Raw genomic sequence first — 14257 nt, forward strand, 5'->3', positions numbered from 1 at the left:
TGTGTATGTACTTTTCTTAGTTCTTACATTCAATAAGATCGAAAAAAAAAAAGGAAGAAGAATGAAACACGTGACTGCATGAATTTTAGTTGCAAGCACTTGAGGTACATATCCCATCCCATGCTACTGCACACCTAATCGATTAATTATTGTTTGGGCAACGTTAGATCCGAAGGCCCATTAGAAGTAACTACTATAGAATGGGCTACGAAAAGAGCCTTTTAAAAAAAGCCTTTTAAAAAAGTCCATTACTTACTAAATTTTCTGGGCTCGATTTGGAAACTAAAAGTAACCTTTAAGCTTTTTAAGCTATAAAAAAGCCTATAAGATATAATTACAAACGGCCGAAAGGAAAAAAGAGTCAAAACTCCCGAATAATCCGCGCGCCTCGATGATGTATTTATTAGTATGAAGGCAAAAGAAAATATAAGCATCGATCGATCACCACCGCTAAATAAATATTTAGTTTGTGATCTTTTGTACAGAAATTAAGGGCCGTGTGTGTGACAATGAATGATTGGTCTTGGATTTGTGTGTGTGTTTTCTTCTGACCAATGGTGGTGCCATCTGTTTTGTTTTCTTTGTTTTTTTTTTGGTTAAAAGCTATATCCGCTCCGCCGCAGAGATATACTTAGATGTTTCTATAAATATGTTTTTGTATATATATAATACAGAGTTAGTTTCAAGTCGAAGATAACTCTTTTTTTGTTTTGTTTTTTTCTGTGTGAGTTCTTTGTTCGTTTTCTTTACAGAGGAGGGAAGAAGGAGAGAGGAGAAGAGTTGCATTTCCATTCTCTTTCTCTCTTTCTCTCTTTCTCTTGACATTTAATAGAAAACAACAAAATTCTCAAAAATCTTTTGTGTTTTTTTGTTCTTTGGTTTTAAAAAAAAATATTTACAAGAAGGATGAATGTGGTGCGTAGATTGACGAGTATTGCCTCTGGACGCAATTTCATGTCTTCTGATAATAACGTAAGATTTTGAAGTTTCTTTTGTTTCTTTGTAATTATTACTTTTCTTGATTTTTGCTTTGTGTTTTTTTGTAAACTTGCGTAGGTAGGAGAAACCGAGACGCCGAGATCGAAGCCTAACCAGAATCGTGAAGAAACAGAGTCTACGGAAACTACTACTACGACGTACGAGAAAGACTCTGTCTCTTCTTCTACCACAGATCAATTACCAAAGGACATCATCCCTGCCCCTGACATGGGAATTGGAGATGATAAGGTTTCAACCTTTTTTCAGCATTTTTTTGCTTTGTTGACTTGTTTCTTTCATCTTTTGAGCTAATGTTGAAGTTAACTTTTTCATAGGATACGGACGGTGGGATTATCAAGGGCAATGGGACTGAATCTGGACGGATTATTACCACCAAGAAGAAGGGTTTGAACGATCAAAGAGACAATGTGATTTTTTCAGATTTTGCTTCGCTTCTCTCTGTATATGAAACCATTTTTATTCATTGTTCATGGCTTTTCTGATATTTTTTTCTTTTCTTTCTTTCTTATGTAGACAATCTCCTACAGAGCTGAACATGTGATTGGGACTGGCTCCTTTGGTGTTGTCTTTCAGGTTTATTAAAAAAATAAACAGACTCACTCATCAAAGAGATTTATTTGTTTTGAAATGAGACTTATGTTTATTACGGGTTCGATGTTAGGCTAAGTGCTTAGAGACCGACGAAAAAGTAGCAATCAAGAAAGTGTTACAGGACAAGAGATACAAAAACAGAGAACTTCAGATCATGCGAATGCTCAATCATCCTAATGTCGTTGAGCTCAAGCATTCTTTCTTCTCCACGACTGAGAAAGACGAGCTTTACCTTAACCTTGTTCTTGAGTATGTACCCGAGACTATATACCGCGCTTCCAGATCTTACACCAAGATGAATCAACATATGCCTTTGATCTATATTCAGCTCTATACCTATCAGGTACAGGGATCAAGCTCTTTTTGTGATATTTATTCTCAACTTTTGGGATTCTCAGAGAAACGTTCGTTTTTGTTGAAACCAGATTTGTCGTGCTATGAACTATCTGCATCGCGCAGTTGGAGTGTGTCACCGTGACATTAAGCCGCAGAATCTATTGGTAAGCAGCATTTTAAAGTACTTTTTGTGAAGGTATGATAGATAATGTAGTACTTTTTCTCACTTGTTTTTTTTTATTCGGGAAATGTCTGATGCATTTGGCAGGTCAATAATGTTACGCATGAGGTAAAGATCTGCGATTTTGGGAGCGCAAAAATGCTGGTAGGTTTCATTTCATAGCTGTAAATGGGTATTTAGATCTCACCGTCTGTTATGGAAAACATATGTAGTGATGTCTTCTTGGTTACAGACTCCAGGAGAACCCAATATATCTTACATATGCTCAAGGTATTACAGAGCTCCTGAACTCATATTTGGAGCAACCGAGTACACAAGCGCGATCGATATGTGGTCTGTAGGTTGTGTCATGGCTGAACTTTTTCTTGGACATGTAAGAAAAATATTTTGTTCTGAGTTCTAGCTTTTGATTTGAGACATTTTCTTTGAACCTCTCTCTTGCTTTTAATGTCTACAGCCTCTATTTCCTGGAGAGACCAGTGTTGATCAATTGGTAGAGATCATTAAGGTAACAACAAACAACAGACATATATCTTTCCCGTTATCTGTTTTTTAGGGGGGTCTCAGATTCTCAGAGCCGTGTTCTGCAATTTTCTTTTGTATAATCAGATTTTAGGGACACCAGCAAGAGAAGAGATAAAGAACATGAACCCTCGTTACAATGATTTTAAGTTTCCTCAGATAAAAGCTCAGCCATGGCACAAGGTATATATATAAAAACTAAGAGATTTTAGAGAATGCGTATGTTTTGCTTACAAATGATTCTGCAACTCTTAACTCAAAATCGTACGGTTTTTTTCCAGATTTTCCGGAGACAGGTATCTCCAGAAGCAATGGATCTTGCCTCTAGATTGCTCCAGTATTCACCAAATCTGAGATGCACAGCTGTAAGAGAAAAACCCATTTGATTTCTGACATCATTAAAATGGCTTCTTCAACCCCTCTGATTTAACTCTGGTTTCAGCTTGAAGCTTGTGCTCACCCGTTCTTCGATGATCTAAGAGACCCAAGAGCATCCTTGCCTAACGGAAGAGCACTTCCTCCATTGTTTGATTTCACAGCTCAAGGTTTTGGGCAACAACACTCTTCTTTCCTTTATATCTTGCCTCCCACCGGGAAAACGCTTATCTTTCTCTTTTTGCAGAACTTGCTGGTGCATCTGTTGAACTACGTCATCGCTTAATTCCTGAGCATGCAAGGAAATGAGTCCATTTTGGTAGATGGCCACTTCTCTTCACAGATGTTGATATATAAATCTTTTTGATTTCGAGAGATTTTTTGTTTACACGTATAGCATTGTTCTGGTTATGAACCCTCACTGACCTCTGCAATCACATGTACTAGCAGTTTGAAAGTGTATAATTGTAAGTTGGTAACTTTGTAGCTTCCACTGTTGCAGACAGAAATGCAGAATTTTCCGAGTTTTTCTTCTAATGCAAAATGTTACCAATAGTCTCCGCAAGAACAGTTTCCATCTCTAAAGTGATGAAAGCAGTTAGAATCTCTTAAGATGATATGCCGAATATATACTTTCGATATGTACTTCATAGCATTGTGGCAGTCCCCACAGACACGAAGGTTTTTGATGATCCGGATTGGAGCTCCAGATGGTACAACAAGTAGACCAAACGCTACAGCTAACTTCTCACTATGGTAAGCCAAACCAAGCTCTTTGCCTTCCTTATCCAAGTCATGGAGGGCAAAACTCATATCCGCTATATAACCAGCCTCTTTAATCAAAAGCATCATTTCATCAACCTTGGAATATATCTCAACCATTCTCGGATGTCGTCTATCTTCAGACATAAAGCTATGAACTTTACCTTTCTCTTCAACCCAACTGCAACCAGGCTCTTTGCTTATACTACGAGATTTCATCAATCTACGTAAATTTGCAGCTTCGTCTTGTCTTCCCACTGCAGAATACATGTTTGATAACAGAACATATGGAACAGCATTGTTTGGTTCCAATTGCATGAGAGTTTTTGCTGCTCTTTCTCCGTTCTCAATATTCCCGTGCTTCCTACTTGCAGCCAATATCGCTTTCCATACAGTTGCATCAGGTTCAACCTCCATTTGATTCAATAATTCCTCTACTTTAACGAAATCACCAGATCTACCAAAGAGATCAATCATGCAGGCATAGTGTTCAGGTCCTGGTCTGATTCCATAAACTGTTCTCATCGAATCAAAGTAGCTTTGAGCTTCTTCTATGAGACCCGCATGACTACAAGCAAATAGTAACCCGATAAAGGTAATGTAATCTGGTGTTATGCCACTGCCTATCATTAGATAGTATGACTTTAGGGAGTCCTTGGCTTTGCCGTTTTTTGCGTAACCCACAATTAGAGCAGTCCATGTTATCAAATCTCTAATTTCCATAGAGTTGAATATAACATTGGCATCTTCTAAGCTTCCGCACTTCGTGTACATTGTCACAAGAGAGTTATTTACTGACAATGATGATGGAAAACCAGATTTAATATAATTCCCATGTACCTGTTGCCCAAACTCCAGAAGAGTCAACTCTGCCGAGGCACTTAATACACTCGCCGTAACAATCTGATCAGGAGAAATGCCTCCAACTCTCATGTTACAGAACAACTTCACTGCTTCTTCATAAGATCCGTTATGTGTATTGCCTGTGACCAGAGCCGTCCAAGATATCACATCCTTCTCAATCATCCCTTCAAAAACTTTCAACGCCGAATCTATAATTCCTCTTTTAGCATACATGTCCACAAGAGCGTTGTTCACAAGTTTGTGAGTCCCATACCCGGTTTTCACAATCAGACAATGTGCGGAAGAAGCTATCTTTATTTCTGTCCTAGACAAAGAAAAACAATTTAAGATGGATGGGATTGTGAAATCATCTATTTTCATATCTCGATCATGCATTCTTCCAAACAAGGACAGAGCTTCTTCTATAAGACCTTGCCTAACACACCCTACAATCATCGAGTTCCAGGAAACCACATCATCGGATTCCATACCTTCTAACAAAGCTCTTGCCGTTTCCAAGTCTCTGCATTTAACATACATATCAATCAATGCGCTCTGGACATAGATATTGGTGTTGAAACCACTCTTAACTATGCAACCATGTACCTGGACTCCTACCCTGCGAGAAGAAACCGAGGCACAAGCAGTCAAAACACTAGGAAATGTAAATTGATTCGATTGACTTCCATCTCTCCTCAAATCCCTGAAACACTCGATTGCCTTGAAAGCAAATCCATTTTGAGAGTAACCAGTGAGCATTGAAGTCCATGTAACATTATTTTTCTCACCTGACATAGTCCCAAAGAGGAATTCAGCTTCAGAGATGCGTTTGCATTGTGCATACATAGCGAGAAGGCCATTCACCACATTAACATCCAAATCAAACCCAGTTTTGAGTGTATGCCCATGAATCTCTTCACCTCTCAGAAGCAAAGCAAGCGAAGTACAAAGCCTAAGAACACTCCCCAGAGTGTACTCGTTAGGTTTAATCCCCTCAAACTGCATTTCCCAGAACAAACGGAAAGCTTCATCTTCAGGTCCATGGTTGCAGTACCCAGAAATCAGAGCGTTCCATGAGATTGTATTCTTCACTGGGTTACTACGAAAAAGATGTTCTGCATCAGAAAGTCTCCCTGACTTGGAGTAAGCAACGATCATAGTGTTCCAGGTAAACTCATCCCTCTCAGGCATTTTATCGAACAGTTGGCGGGCTTCGTTGACCCGACCGGACTTAGACAAATCTCCCAACACCAGATTCGAGTGAAGTTTCGTTCGATCAGCATAGCTGTGAATGTTATTACCAAACCGTTTCAAATGGAAACGGAAGATTCTGACATTCAATCTGTGCATCACGAATTCACAATGCACCGCGATTAATTTTAAAGTTCCAAACTCTTTTTAACGACGCTACGTCGTAACGCAACCAGTATCAAGTGAAACGCTACGTTTTATAAATTATTAAAATAATATATACTCTCTTGAAACGCTGCGTGTAAAATAAAATAACTTGTAGACTTTGTAATCCTGATTCGACAAGTATGTATTAGTAGAGATTGCAAGAAACTTATTAATATTGTTTTTTTTTTTTTTAATTGCTTGATGATAGTTTATGGTAGACAACAAGAAGAACCAGAATAAGAAGAAAACAAATAAACCTAAACGAATTATATGTCTTCTCTCTCTCTCTCTCTCCCTACGAGGCGATTTGCGAATCGTTGCATCTCCTCGTTTCTCTTCTCCGTTGCGAGTGTTTGTCGTCGGTTACCGGCGGTTTCTTCAGGGCAAGGCAACGGTAAAACGGTTACTTGCCTTGTAACCGTCATCCATCGAAACCTATATAAGTCCTGCGTTTGTCTCTGTTATCCTCAGGTTGATCGGAGTAAAATAAACCATTTTCCTTTGTTTATTTTACTGATGGCTGACAAGATTAGGCGACAAATGCAAGAAATTGCTCTGGGCATTGAAGATGAAAAGATTAATCTCCCGATTGATCTCTGTGAAGAAGCGATACAAGCAACACGATTTAGTTTAATCGTTAAACCAGTCAACCCACGGAAGCAAAACCTGCGGGCTATGTTGGGAACTCTGCCTCGCCTTTGGGGCGTTAATGATGAAGTTTCGGGTCGGATTCTGGAGAATAAGCGTGTCCAATTTCTGTTTCCATCTGAGGAATCAATGGCTGCGATTGTTCGTCGTGGACCATGGTCTTTCAATGATTGGATGTGCGTCACTGAACGGTGGACACCAAACCAGACGAATGAAGATCTGAAGACCATTCCATTTTGGATACAGATCCGTGGGATTCCTGTCAACTATCTCACACTCCGTCTCATTACCTTCATTGGAGACTCCTTGGGTCACTTTTTGGAAACTGACTTTGGTGGTGACGGAGCGGTGCTTGTTGACTATGTTCGTGTCCGCCTGCTCTGGAACATTGATACTCCCCTGAAGTTTCAGCGTCAAATCCAGTTTGGTGATAAGACATGTGTCCTGAAGTTCCGTTATGAGAAACTCCGAAATTTCTGCTCTGTTTGTGGTCTCATGACACATGATGTTGTTGACTGCCCCTCTGGCCACAATCCTCCACCTCCCCCAGCGGATGAAGACAATGATGACCCTGATTACAACCCTGAAGACCTTGATGCTAATCAACAAGATACGCCGGAAGAACACCCAAGGCAGTCTCCACAGACCACGACTGAGAAGGAGACAACTCCAACTGCTTCAAAGAAGAGGAAAACGGACTCAACGCCATCCTCAGAGTTTATGGCTTTCCCGATGGTTTGCAGTGATACACGCCACACTTTTGCAACAGAGGACACTCAGCAATGCTTCTCTAAGCGTAACCGACGGCAGTCAGAAGTTCTCGAGACACGTAACTGGTTTCTGCTCCAAACGGAACCAGTGGAACATGCTCCAGGCGCCACAGAAGGCGACACTTCGATCAACCATGGTGACGGTACGGTGGGCCATAAGCCACCGGAGGCGCCATGAATACAGCCTTCTGGAACTGCCGGGGCTTGAAAGGGTCCCTGGTAGTTCGACGCCTAAAAGGGATTAAGGCAACTTATTCCCCGGACATAGTCTTTCTGATCGAAACGAAGAATCCCGACGATGTCATCCGTGATGTTGCAGCGCAACTGGGTTATGATTGTGTTAAGTGTGTATCTCCTTTGGGTATTGGGGGTGGTTTAGCTATGTTATGGAAGAAGACAATTTCAGTTTGTTTCAATGTTGTAGATGAAAGAATCTTTGACTGCAAAATCAATAATAAAGAAATTTCTTTCTACTTCTCTTGCATCTATGGTCATCCAATTCGGCAACTTCGACATATTTTATGGGAAAGACTCCAACGTATCGCTTTAACAAGACATGGCCCTTGGCTAATGTGTGGAGACTTCAATGAGATCTTGAGCAATAATGAGAAACGGGGTGGTTGCATAAGACAGAATTGGAGCTTTACTGATTTCAGAAATATGGTTAATATCTGCAAAGTGTCTGATCTTCCATATAAAGGAAATAATATGACTTGGGTTGGTCAGAGACGTACACATACGGTTGAATGTTGGCTTGACAGAGCCATGGCCAATGATCAATGGCGAGCAAGCTTTCCGGCTACAGAGGTAGAGTACCTCGAGATGATTGAATCTGACCACCGACCAGCTATTATTAAAATTAGAAGAACTACAGAACGAGGTATTAAACCATTCCAATTTGATACTAGGCTAACTTCTAACCCAGATTTTCAAGGAGTTGTGGAAAGAACCTGGGGTGAATCTGAGTCATTACAACTATCCCTCAATGCACGAATACGTCTATGTCGCCGTACAATATCAGCTTGGAAACGTAGTAATGCTACAAACTCTGCACTTCGTATCAAAGAACTGATCTCAGAAATAGACCTTGCTCACACGAGTCCATTGACGTCCTCCAATCATATTCAAGGACTTCGCAGAGATCTGATACTAGCTTATAAGGAAGAAGAACGTTTTTGGCATTTAAAGAGTCGAAATTTGTGGATGCAACTAGGAGACCGCAATACGCGTTTCTTCCATGCCTCTACAAAAAATCGATTAGCACGAAACCGGTTGACATCGATCATGGATGAAGGAGGTACACGTCTTTATGGTAATAAAGATATTGCTACTGAAGCTATTACATATTTTGGTAATTTGTTCACCAGCCCTGGTCCTACTCCACTTGACTCTGTTCTCTGCAATATCACACCTCTGGTTACTTCTGACATGAACCACTATCTAACCTCTGAGGTGACTGGTGATGAAATCAAGTCTGCCCTTTTTTCAATTGGAGCAACTAAAGCTCCGGGTCCTGATGGTTTCAATGCTGCTTTCTATCAACACTACTGGGACACAGTTGGGACAATGATAACTATGGAGGTTCAAAATTTTTTCGTGACGGGACATCTCCCAAGAGAGTGGAATCATACAAATTTATGTCTAATTCCAAAGATTACGGCACCAAAGACCATGAAAGATCTCCGGCCTATCAGTCTCTGCAATGTCTTGTATAAGATCATCTCAAAAATTCTAACTCAACGACTGAAAGGTGTAATGTCTGCAATAGTCTCTGAGAACCAAGCTGCCTTCATCCCTGGTCGTTACATCACGGATAATGTGCTTCTTGCTCATGAAGTACATCATTCTCTTCAGGTGAGAAGACGCTGTGCTACCTCCTATATGGCTGTGAAAACCGACATAAGCAAAGCCTACGATAGGATTGAATGGAATTTTCTAAGGGCTGTATTAGAAAGAAAAGGGTTTCATCCACGGTGGGTAGATTGGATTATGGAATGTGTCTCCTCGGTGTCTTTCTCAGTTCTGATCAATGGGAGCCCCTATGGTAACTTTAGTGCAACTCGTGGCCTACGTCAAGGAGATCCTTTGTCTCCCTCACTCTTTATCCTTTGTGCGGATGTATTAAGCTCCCTCCTATCACAGGCGACTAGCGCTGGGGACATCAATGGAATCCAACTTAGTAATGGTGGCCCCCGTCTTTCGCATCTCCTCTTTGCCGATGATTCACTTTTTTTCTTAAAAGCGGACCATAAAAATAGTACAAATCTCATGAAGATTTTTAAAGCCTACGGTGACGCTTCAGGACAGATAATCAACTTCGATAAATCTTCTATTACTTTCGGGAGTAAAGTCTTTCACCAAACACGTGACCGAGTGAAAAGCACCCTACAAATACCAAATGTAGGAGGAGGAGGCAAATATTTAGGCTTGCCTGAACAGTTTGGACGACGCAAAAAAGAAATGCTACAATACATTCACACCCAAGTACGAAAAAAGATTGACGGATGGCAAACTAAATTCCTCTCGCCAGCCGGTAAAGAAACACTTATCAAATCTGTGGCATGTGCAATGCCAGTTTATTCGATGAATTGTTTCAAATTACCAATGGAGCTTTGTTCTGAACTAGATAGCCTGGTTGCACGGTTCTGGTGGGGCTCAACACAAGACAAAAGAAAACTATCATGGGTTGCTTGGAAAAAATTGGTTACTACTAAGAAGGAGGGTGGCCTGGGATTTAGGGAGTTCCATCCTTTCAACCAAGCACTTCTTGCTAATCAAGCATGGAAGATTCTGAAACGACCAAATAGCCTTATATACAGAGTTCTTAAGGCACGTTATTTTAGAGATAAGAACTTTTTTCTGCCTCTAAGGGCAATAAACCATCTTACGGTTGGCAATCCTTACGCTTTGGTGGAGAATTGTTACGCAGTGGTGTCCAATTTGTAATTGGTGCTGGCCATAGCACAAAACTTGGAGACCCATGGATTCCGACTACACCCCCAAGACCACCTCAGCTACAAAACGCTGGGAATGCGGATTTACCTGTCCAGTTGTTGATTGATCCGCATAATTTTTGTTGGGATTCACATCAACTACATCGATATATTGCTCCTCAGGACCATCACTTGATCCAGAAGATATTTCTCCCACAAATCTCTACGGTTGATGATTATCTTTGGAACTATACAAAAGATGGTGAGTATAGTGTTAAATCTGGCTACTGGAAAGCTTTGACCATACAAAGAGACGAAAATGCTCCAGCCGCACCATTAGCATCAACTCCGGATATAGCAGGTACGATATGGCAACTCGACATCGCTCCAAAACTTAAACACTTTCTTTGGAGACTCGCCTCAGGAGCTATTGGTGTTGCTGAGAATCTACGCTGCCGCAACATTAACGTCAACCCATATTGTTCATGGTGCTGTTCGGAACTTGAGTCTAGTGATCATATCTTCTTTACATGTGCTCAAATTCAACCCATATGGAGATTGGCTGGGGTTCCTTTGAACATACTTGGTGATACTACCACTTCCTTCGCGGATAAATTAAGGTACCTATTCCGTCTCCATACTGATTCGTCCCTATCACCTTTCAATAGAACATCTCCATTTCTGGTTCTATGGCGTCTTTGGAAAACCAGAAATAACCTAGTGTTTAACCAAAAATCCACCACTACTGAAGAGGTTTTTAAGTCCATCTGTCTCGATACAGAAGAATGGCTAAACCATCTTACTCCGGATGCGACCACAAAAGCTACAACTACTAGGCCGTTATGGCCCAATGCACCTACACGACGCAGTAACTGGACACCCCCTGGTCGAGATTGGGTTAAGTGTAATTATGATGTTTCACACCATGAAGGTAACCGGGATTCGGGATTGGGTTGGCTCATCCGTGATTCACAAGGTACTTTCCTCGACGGCGGGATGGGACGGTTTCAAGGTCGGTATACTGTCGTCGAAGCAGAATGCTCAGCCTTACTCTGGGCGCTACAATCATCATGGGCTCTTGGTTACCGTTCAGTAATCTTTGAAGGGGACAATCTTATGCTAAACAGAGCCCTGCAGAATCAGACCAGAAGCCCACGTCTCAAGAATTATGTAAACACGATTCTCCAATGGAAGTCAATGTTTAGTTCTGTATTGTTTAACTTCCAATTCCGTGAACAAAACTCATGTGCTGATATTCTTGCCAAATCAGTATTACTATCCTCGCAGAGGTATGCCTTGTATCATGACTGTCCTCTATTTTTACGTTCATATGTAAACAACGATTGTAATAACAGTTTATAATAAAGTAATTGGAAGGAAAAAAAAAAAAAAAAGAAGAAAACAAAAAGACTCTCTTTAAGTTTTGCAAATATAATTACAGAGGCATATAAATTGTCTGGCAACTGTCAAATAACACTGGCCAGTTCCTTGCAACTGCTTGTCACACAGATCTGTGCATATGGCTCCCTCACAATGGTCATTCATCAGAATCTGATGACATATATGTTGTCCTTGTGTCTCCTTTGCCATCATCCCTGAGAAGATATATTTATATTATATCTAAAACCATGAAATCTCTCAACATATAAACGTGAGGTCTCTTATTTGATTTTATAACAATGCTTAATTAGAGAATGTTTAAAATGTAAAACAAACCTAGGAAGAAGACAATGAAGATAGCAACAATGGTGATTTTAGTCATCTTTTGAAATGATTTTACAGGTTATTTGTATTGTTCATGTAGATATCAGCTCTCTATATACTCATGATTTGTATGTAGATATCTAATGTACAGTCAACCCTTTGTTTGAATAGCAAAAATTAAGATTGGATGCGTTTGATTTGGAAAGCAATCCTATGTTAATTAGAAAGAAAGACTAAAAGTCAAATAATATTGATTATATATATTGTGACCCGAAATAAATATAGTGATTTCTTTTCAATAAAAACAATAGCTACATTTAAAGCTTACAACCAATGGGATAATTAAATGGAAGCATTTGACTGAAAAATCAATTTTTATAAATAATTTCAAAAAAATTAAAATAAAAAAAGCAATCTCTTCAAATAGAATTGAATTCAAATACCATTTTTCCAAATCTTTTCAGTAAGTGCCATTTATTTTATCCAATCCAACAATAATATTTAGGGAACTAAATAATACACAATTAAACATTGAAGTATCATCATCAATTTACCTTTATGAATCATTAGAAATATTTTTTGTTAAGATTACAATCTCTAAATATTTATGAGTTTTCTTTATTTTTAGTTCGGTTTGATTTCAATAAGCTTATAGTATCAATTCAAGTTTTTAGCATATTAATTCGGATTTAATTATGAGATAAATTTCAACTATATAGGATTGTTTTAATTATTTTTTTGCTTACCATTTCTATATAATTATTAAAATTTAATTAATATATAAAAATAAACAATTATTAAATTATTTTTAATAAATTTAAATAGATAATTTTATCAGCATATGATTAGAAAGATGTGTTAAATACCAAAAGAATGTTACTGGAATATGTGTCATTTTTTAAGTTTAAGCATTACAATATGAGTCATCCCTACTTAATTTCGTTTATCTTGATGTAAGTTTTAGATTTTAGGAGTGGCCTAGAGAGTTAATAAAATCATATTCTGAAATAATATATGTACATAAAAATATGATTTGAAACAGAAAAATGATTAGTTACCATAATTGTCGGATTTTAATTTATAAATTACTATGATTTTTTAAACTGATATCATTCAAAAACATCTTCATGAAAGATCACAATTATAGTGTGAATTTAATTAAACAGTGGATTTTAATTTTACTATTATTTGTTTTTTTTATTAATATCAGATATCTTTTTTTGCAAATTTTGAGAGAAATTTCGTTTTATAATTTTGGTAATTTGTGAGATTACCAAATTAACGGTAGAAGATTTTTGATTATTTGATGTAGGCAATATCGATATGTAGAAGCTAGGGCTAATTGTTTAGTTGACGTATTAACTTTGGTTTAGTATTTATGACTGAATATTAAATTTCTAATTTATGCACGCCAATTAAATTTAACTAGGGATGGACCCGCACGTACGTGCGGGGATGATTGCAAAATTTAAATTTATCATAAAGTTTGCAATATTCGGACCGACATGATAAGAAATCCGGATCGAGTGTGAATCAAATTAATGATACGTTAGAAATCAATTAAATTTGCGAACTATTACATCACATAAAAACAATAGAAAACATTAAAACTTTTGAATAAAATAACATAAATATAGATGTCAAGAGAGTCAAACCCGTTCACTATACATGTCGTGCAACAAAGTAAAATATTTTGGCCCACCCATATGAATAAGTAATATGTCTTCTTGAATGTTACCCATAATTCTCTCTGTATAATATTAGACTTAGTTAAGATAATAATTTTTATTTTCTAAATTACCGTTATCTTTCCGTATCCGTTATTCTTGTCCCGATATTTGAAATATTTAAGTAATTTGAAACTTACTTTTGCTATTTAAATTTCATATTCCTGTATCATACCAGTCATTTGATATTTAAACTTAGAATGCATGACGGTAGGGGTTTGCGAATATCATCTTGTTTTTGATGAGAATTCATTTAGATACATTTTTTAATTACTCGTTCCTTTTTTGTACCCGTTCTTTCCCTCTAAGATAAGATCATATTTTTTTATTATAAATGACATCATTTACATGTTTTCTGTTTTAAAAATAACATTATATAGCCTGTAATTAACTAATTAAATTACTCGTCCGTTCTCTTTTCATATCCGCTATTTCTTGTCCCGATATTTGAAAGTTTTAAGTAATTTG

At 38.2% G+C, this 14257-nt stretch overlaps 5 protein-coding genes across 5 annotated transcripts; 3 read left to right on the top strand and 2 right to left on the bottom strand.

Moving 5' to 3' along the window:
• The first annotated feature begins 585 nt into the window (after positions 1-585).
• Positions 586-3486, top strand: LOC17886119 (shaggy-related protein kinase beta). Its single transcript, XM_006292970.2, has 13 exons — positions 586-972; positions 1057-1227; positions 1314-1406; positions 1513-1572; positions 1661-1933; positions 2016-2090; positions 2195-2251; positions 2340-2480; positions 2565-2615; positions 2717-2812; positions 2911-2994; positions 3072-3174; positions 3252-3486. The coding sequence occupies exons 1-13, from the start codon at positions 907-909 to the stop codon at positions 3311-3313; spliced, it is 1332 nt and encodes a 443-aa protein (XP_006293032.1). The 5' UTR covers positions 586-906; the 3' UTR covers positions 3314-3486.
• Positions 3487-3530: 44 nt separating this feature from the next.
• Positions 3531-5973, bottom strand: LOC17886086 (pentatricopeptide repeat-containing protein At2g22070). Its single transcript, XM_023782672.1, has 2 exons — positions 5101-5973; positions 3531-4929 (listed from the first exon to the last, which is right to left on the bottom strand). The coding sequence occupies exons 1-2, from the start codon at positions 5957-5959 to the stop codon at positions 3551-3553; spliced, it is 2238 nt and encodes a 745-aa protein (XP_023638440.1). The 5' UTR covers positions 5960-5973; the 3' UTR covers positions 3531-3550.
• Positions 5974-6189: 216 nt separating this feature from the next.
• Positions 6190-12132, bottom strand: LOC17886141 (putative defensin-like protein 128). The gene is made up of 3 exons (XM_006293157.2): positions 12075-12132; positions 11764-11953; positions 6190-6258 (listed from the first exon to the last, which is right to left on the bottom strand). The coding sequence occupies exons 1-2, from the start codon at positions 12118-12120 to the stop codon at positions 11775-11777; spliced, it is 225 nt and encodes a 74-aa protein (XP_006293219.1). The 5' UTR covers positions 12121-12132; the 3' UTR covers positions 6190-6258; positions 11764-11774.
• Positions 6524-7603, top strand: LOC17886101. The gene is made up of 2 exons (XM_023783199.1): positions 6524-7003; positions 7091-7603. Exons 1-2 carry the CDS (start codon positions 6524-6526, stop codon positions 7601-7603), a joined length of 993 nt encoding a protein of 330 aa, XP_023638967.1.
• Positions 7600-11720, top strand: LOC111830668. Its single transcript, XM_023783200.1, has 3 exons — positions 7600-10067; positions 10355-11647; positions 11714-11720. The coding sequence occupies exons 1-3, from the start codon at positions 7600-7602 to the stop codon at positions 11718-11720; spliced, it is 3768 nt and encodes a 1255-aa protein (XP_023638968.1).
• Positions 12133-14257: the final 2125 nt, after the last annotated feature.

The sequence above is a fragment of the Capsella rubella genome, unplaced genomic scaffold, assembly GCF_000375325.1.
Source record: "Capsella rubella cultivar Monte Gargano unplaced genomic scaffold, Caprub1_0 scaffold_5, whole genome shotgun sequence".
In the NCBI taxonomy this organism is placed as follows: Eukaryota; Viridiplantae; Streptophyta; class Magnoliopsida; order Brassicales; family Brassicaceae; genus Capsella; species Capsella rubella.

Bases quoted from the DNA above. Each gene is read 5' to 3' on its own strand.
- LOC17886119 (XM_006292970.2), top strand. From the start codon at position 907: ATGAATGTGGTGCGTAGATTGACGAGTATTGCCTCTGGACGCAATTTC. The intron at 2,252-2,339 runs GTAGGTTTCATT...TCTTGGTTACAG, and splicing joins TTGGGAGCGCAAAAATGCTG to ACTCCAGGAGAACCCAATAT. The intron at 2,995-3,071 runs GTAAGAGAAAAA...CTCTGGTTTCAG, and splicing joins CAAATCTGAGATGCACAGCT to CTTGAAGCTTGTGCTCACCC.
- LOC17886086 (XM_023782672.1), bottom strand. From the start codon at position 5,959: ATGCACAGATTGAATGTCAGAATCTTCCGTTTCCATTTGAAACGGTTT. The intron at 4,930-5,100 runs GTATGGAATCCG...TGTCTAGGACAG, and splicing joins GGCAAGAGCTTTGTTAGAAG to AAATAAAGATAGCTTCTTCC.
- LOC17886101 (XM_023783199.1), top strand. From the start codon at position 6,524: ATGGCTGACAAGATTAGGCGACAAATGCAAGAAATTGCTCTGGGCATT. The intron at 7,004-7,090 runs GTGCTTGTTGAC...TTTGGTGATAAG, and splicing joins ACTTTGGTGGTGACGGAGCG to ACATGTGTCCTGAAGTTCCG.
- LOC111830668 (XM_023783200.1), top strand. From the start codon at position 7,600: ATGAATACAGCCTTCTGGAACTGCCGGGGCTTGAAAGGGTCCCTGGTA. The intron at 10,068-10,354 runs GTTCTGGTGGGG...ATTGTTACGCAG, and splicing joins CTAGATAGCCTGGTTGCACG to TGGTGTCCAATTTGTAATTG.
- LOC17886141 (XM_006293157.2), bottom strand. From the start codon at position 12,120: ATGACTAAAATCACCATTGTTGCTATCTTCATTGTCTTCTTCCTAG. The intron at 11,954-12,074 runs GTTTGTTTTACA...ATATCTTCTCAG, and splicing joins CTTCATTGTCTTCTTCCTAG to GGATGATGGCAAAGGAGACA.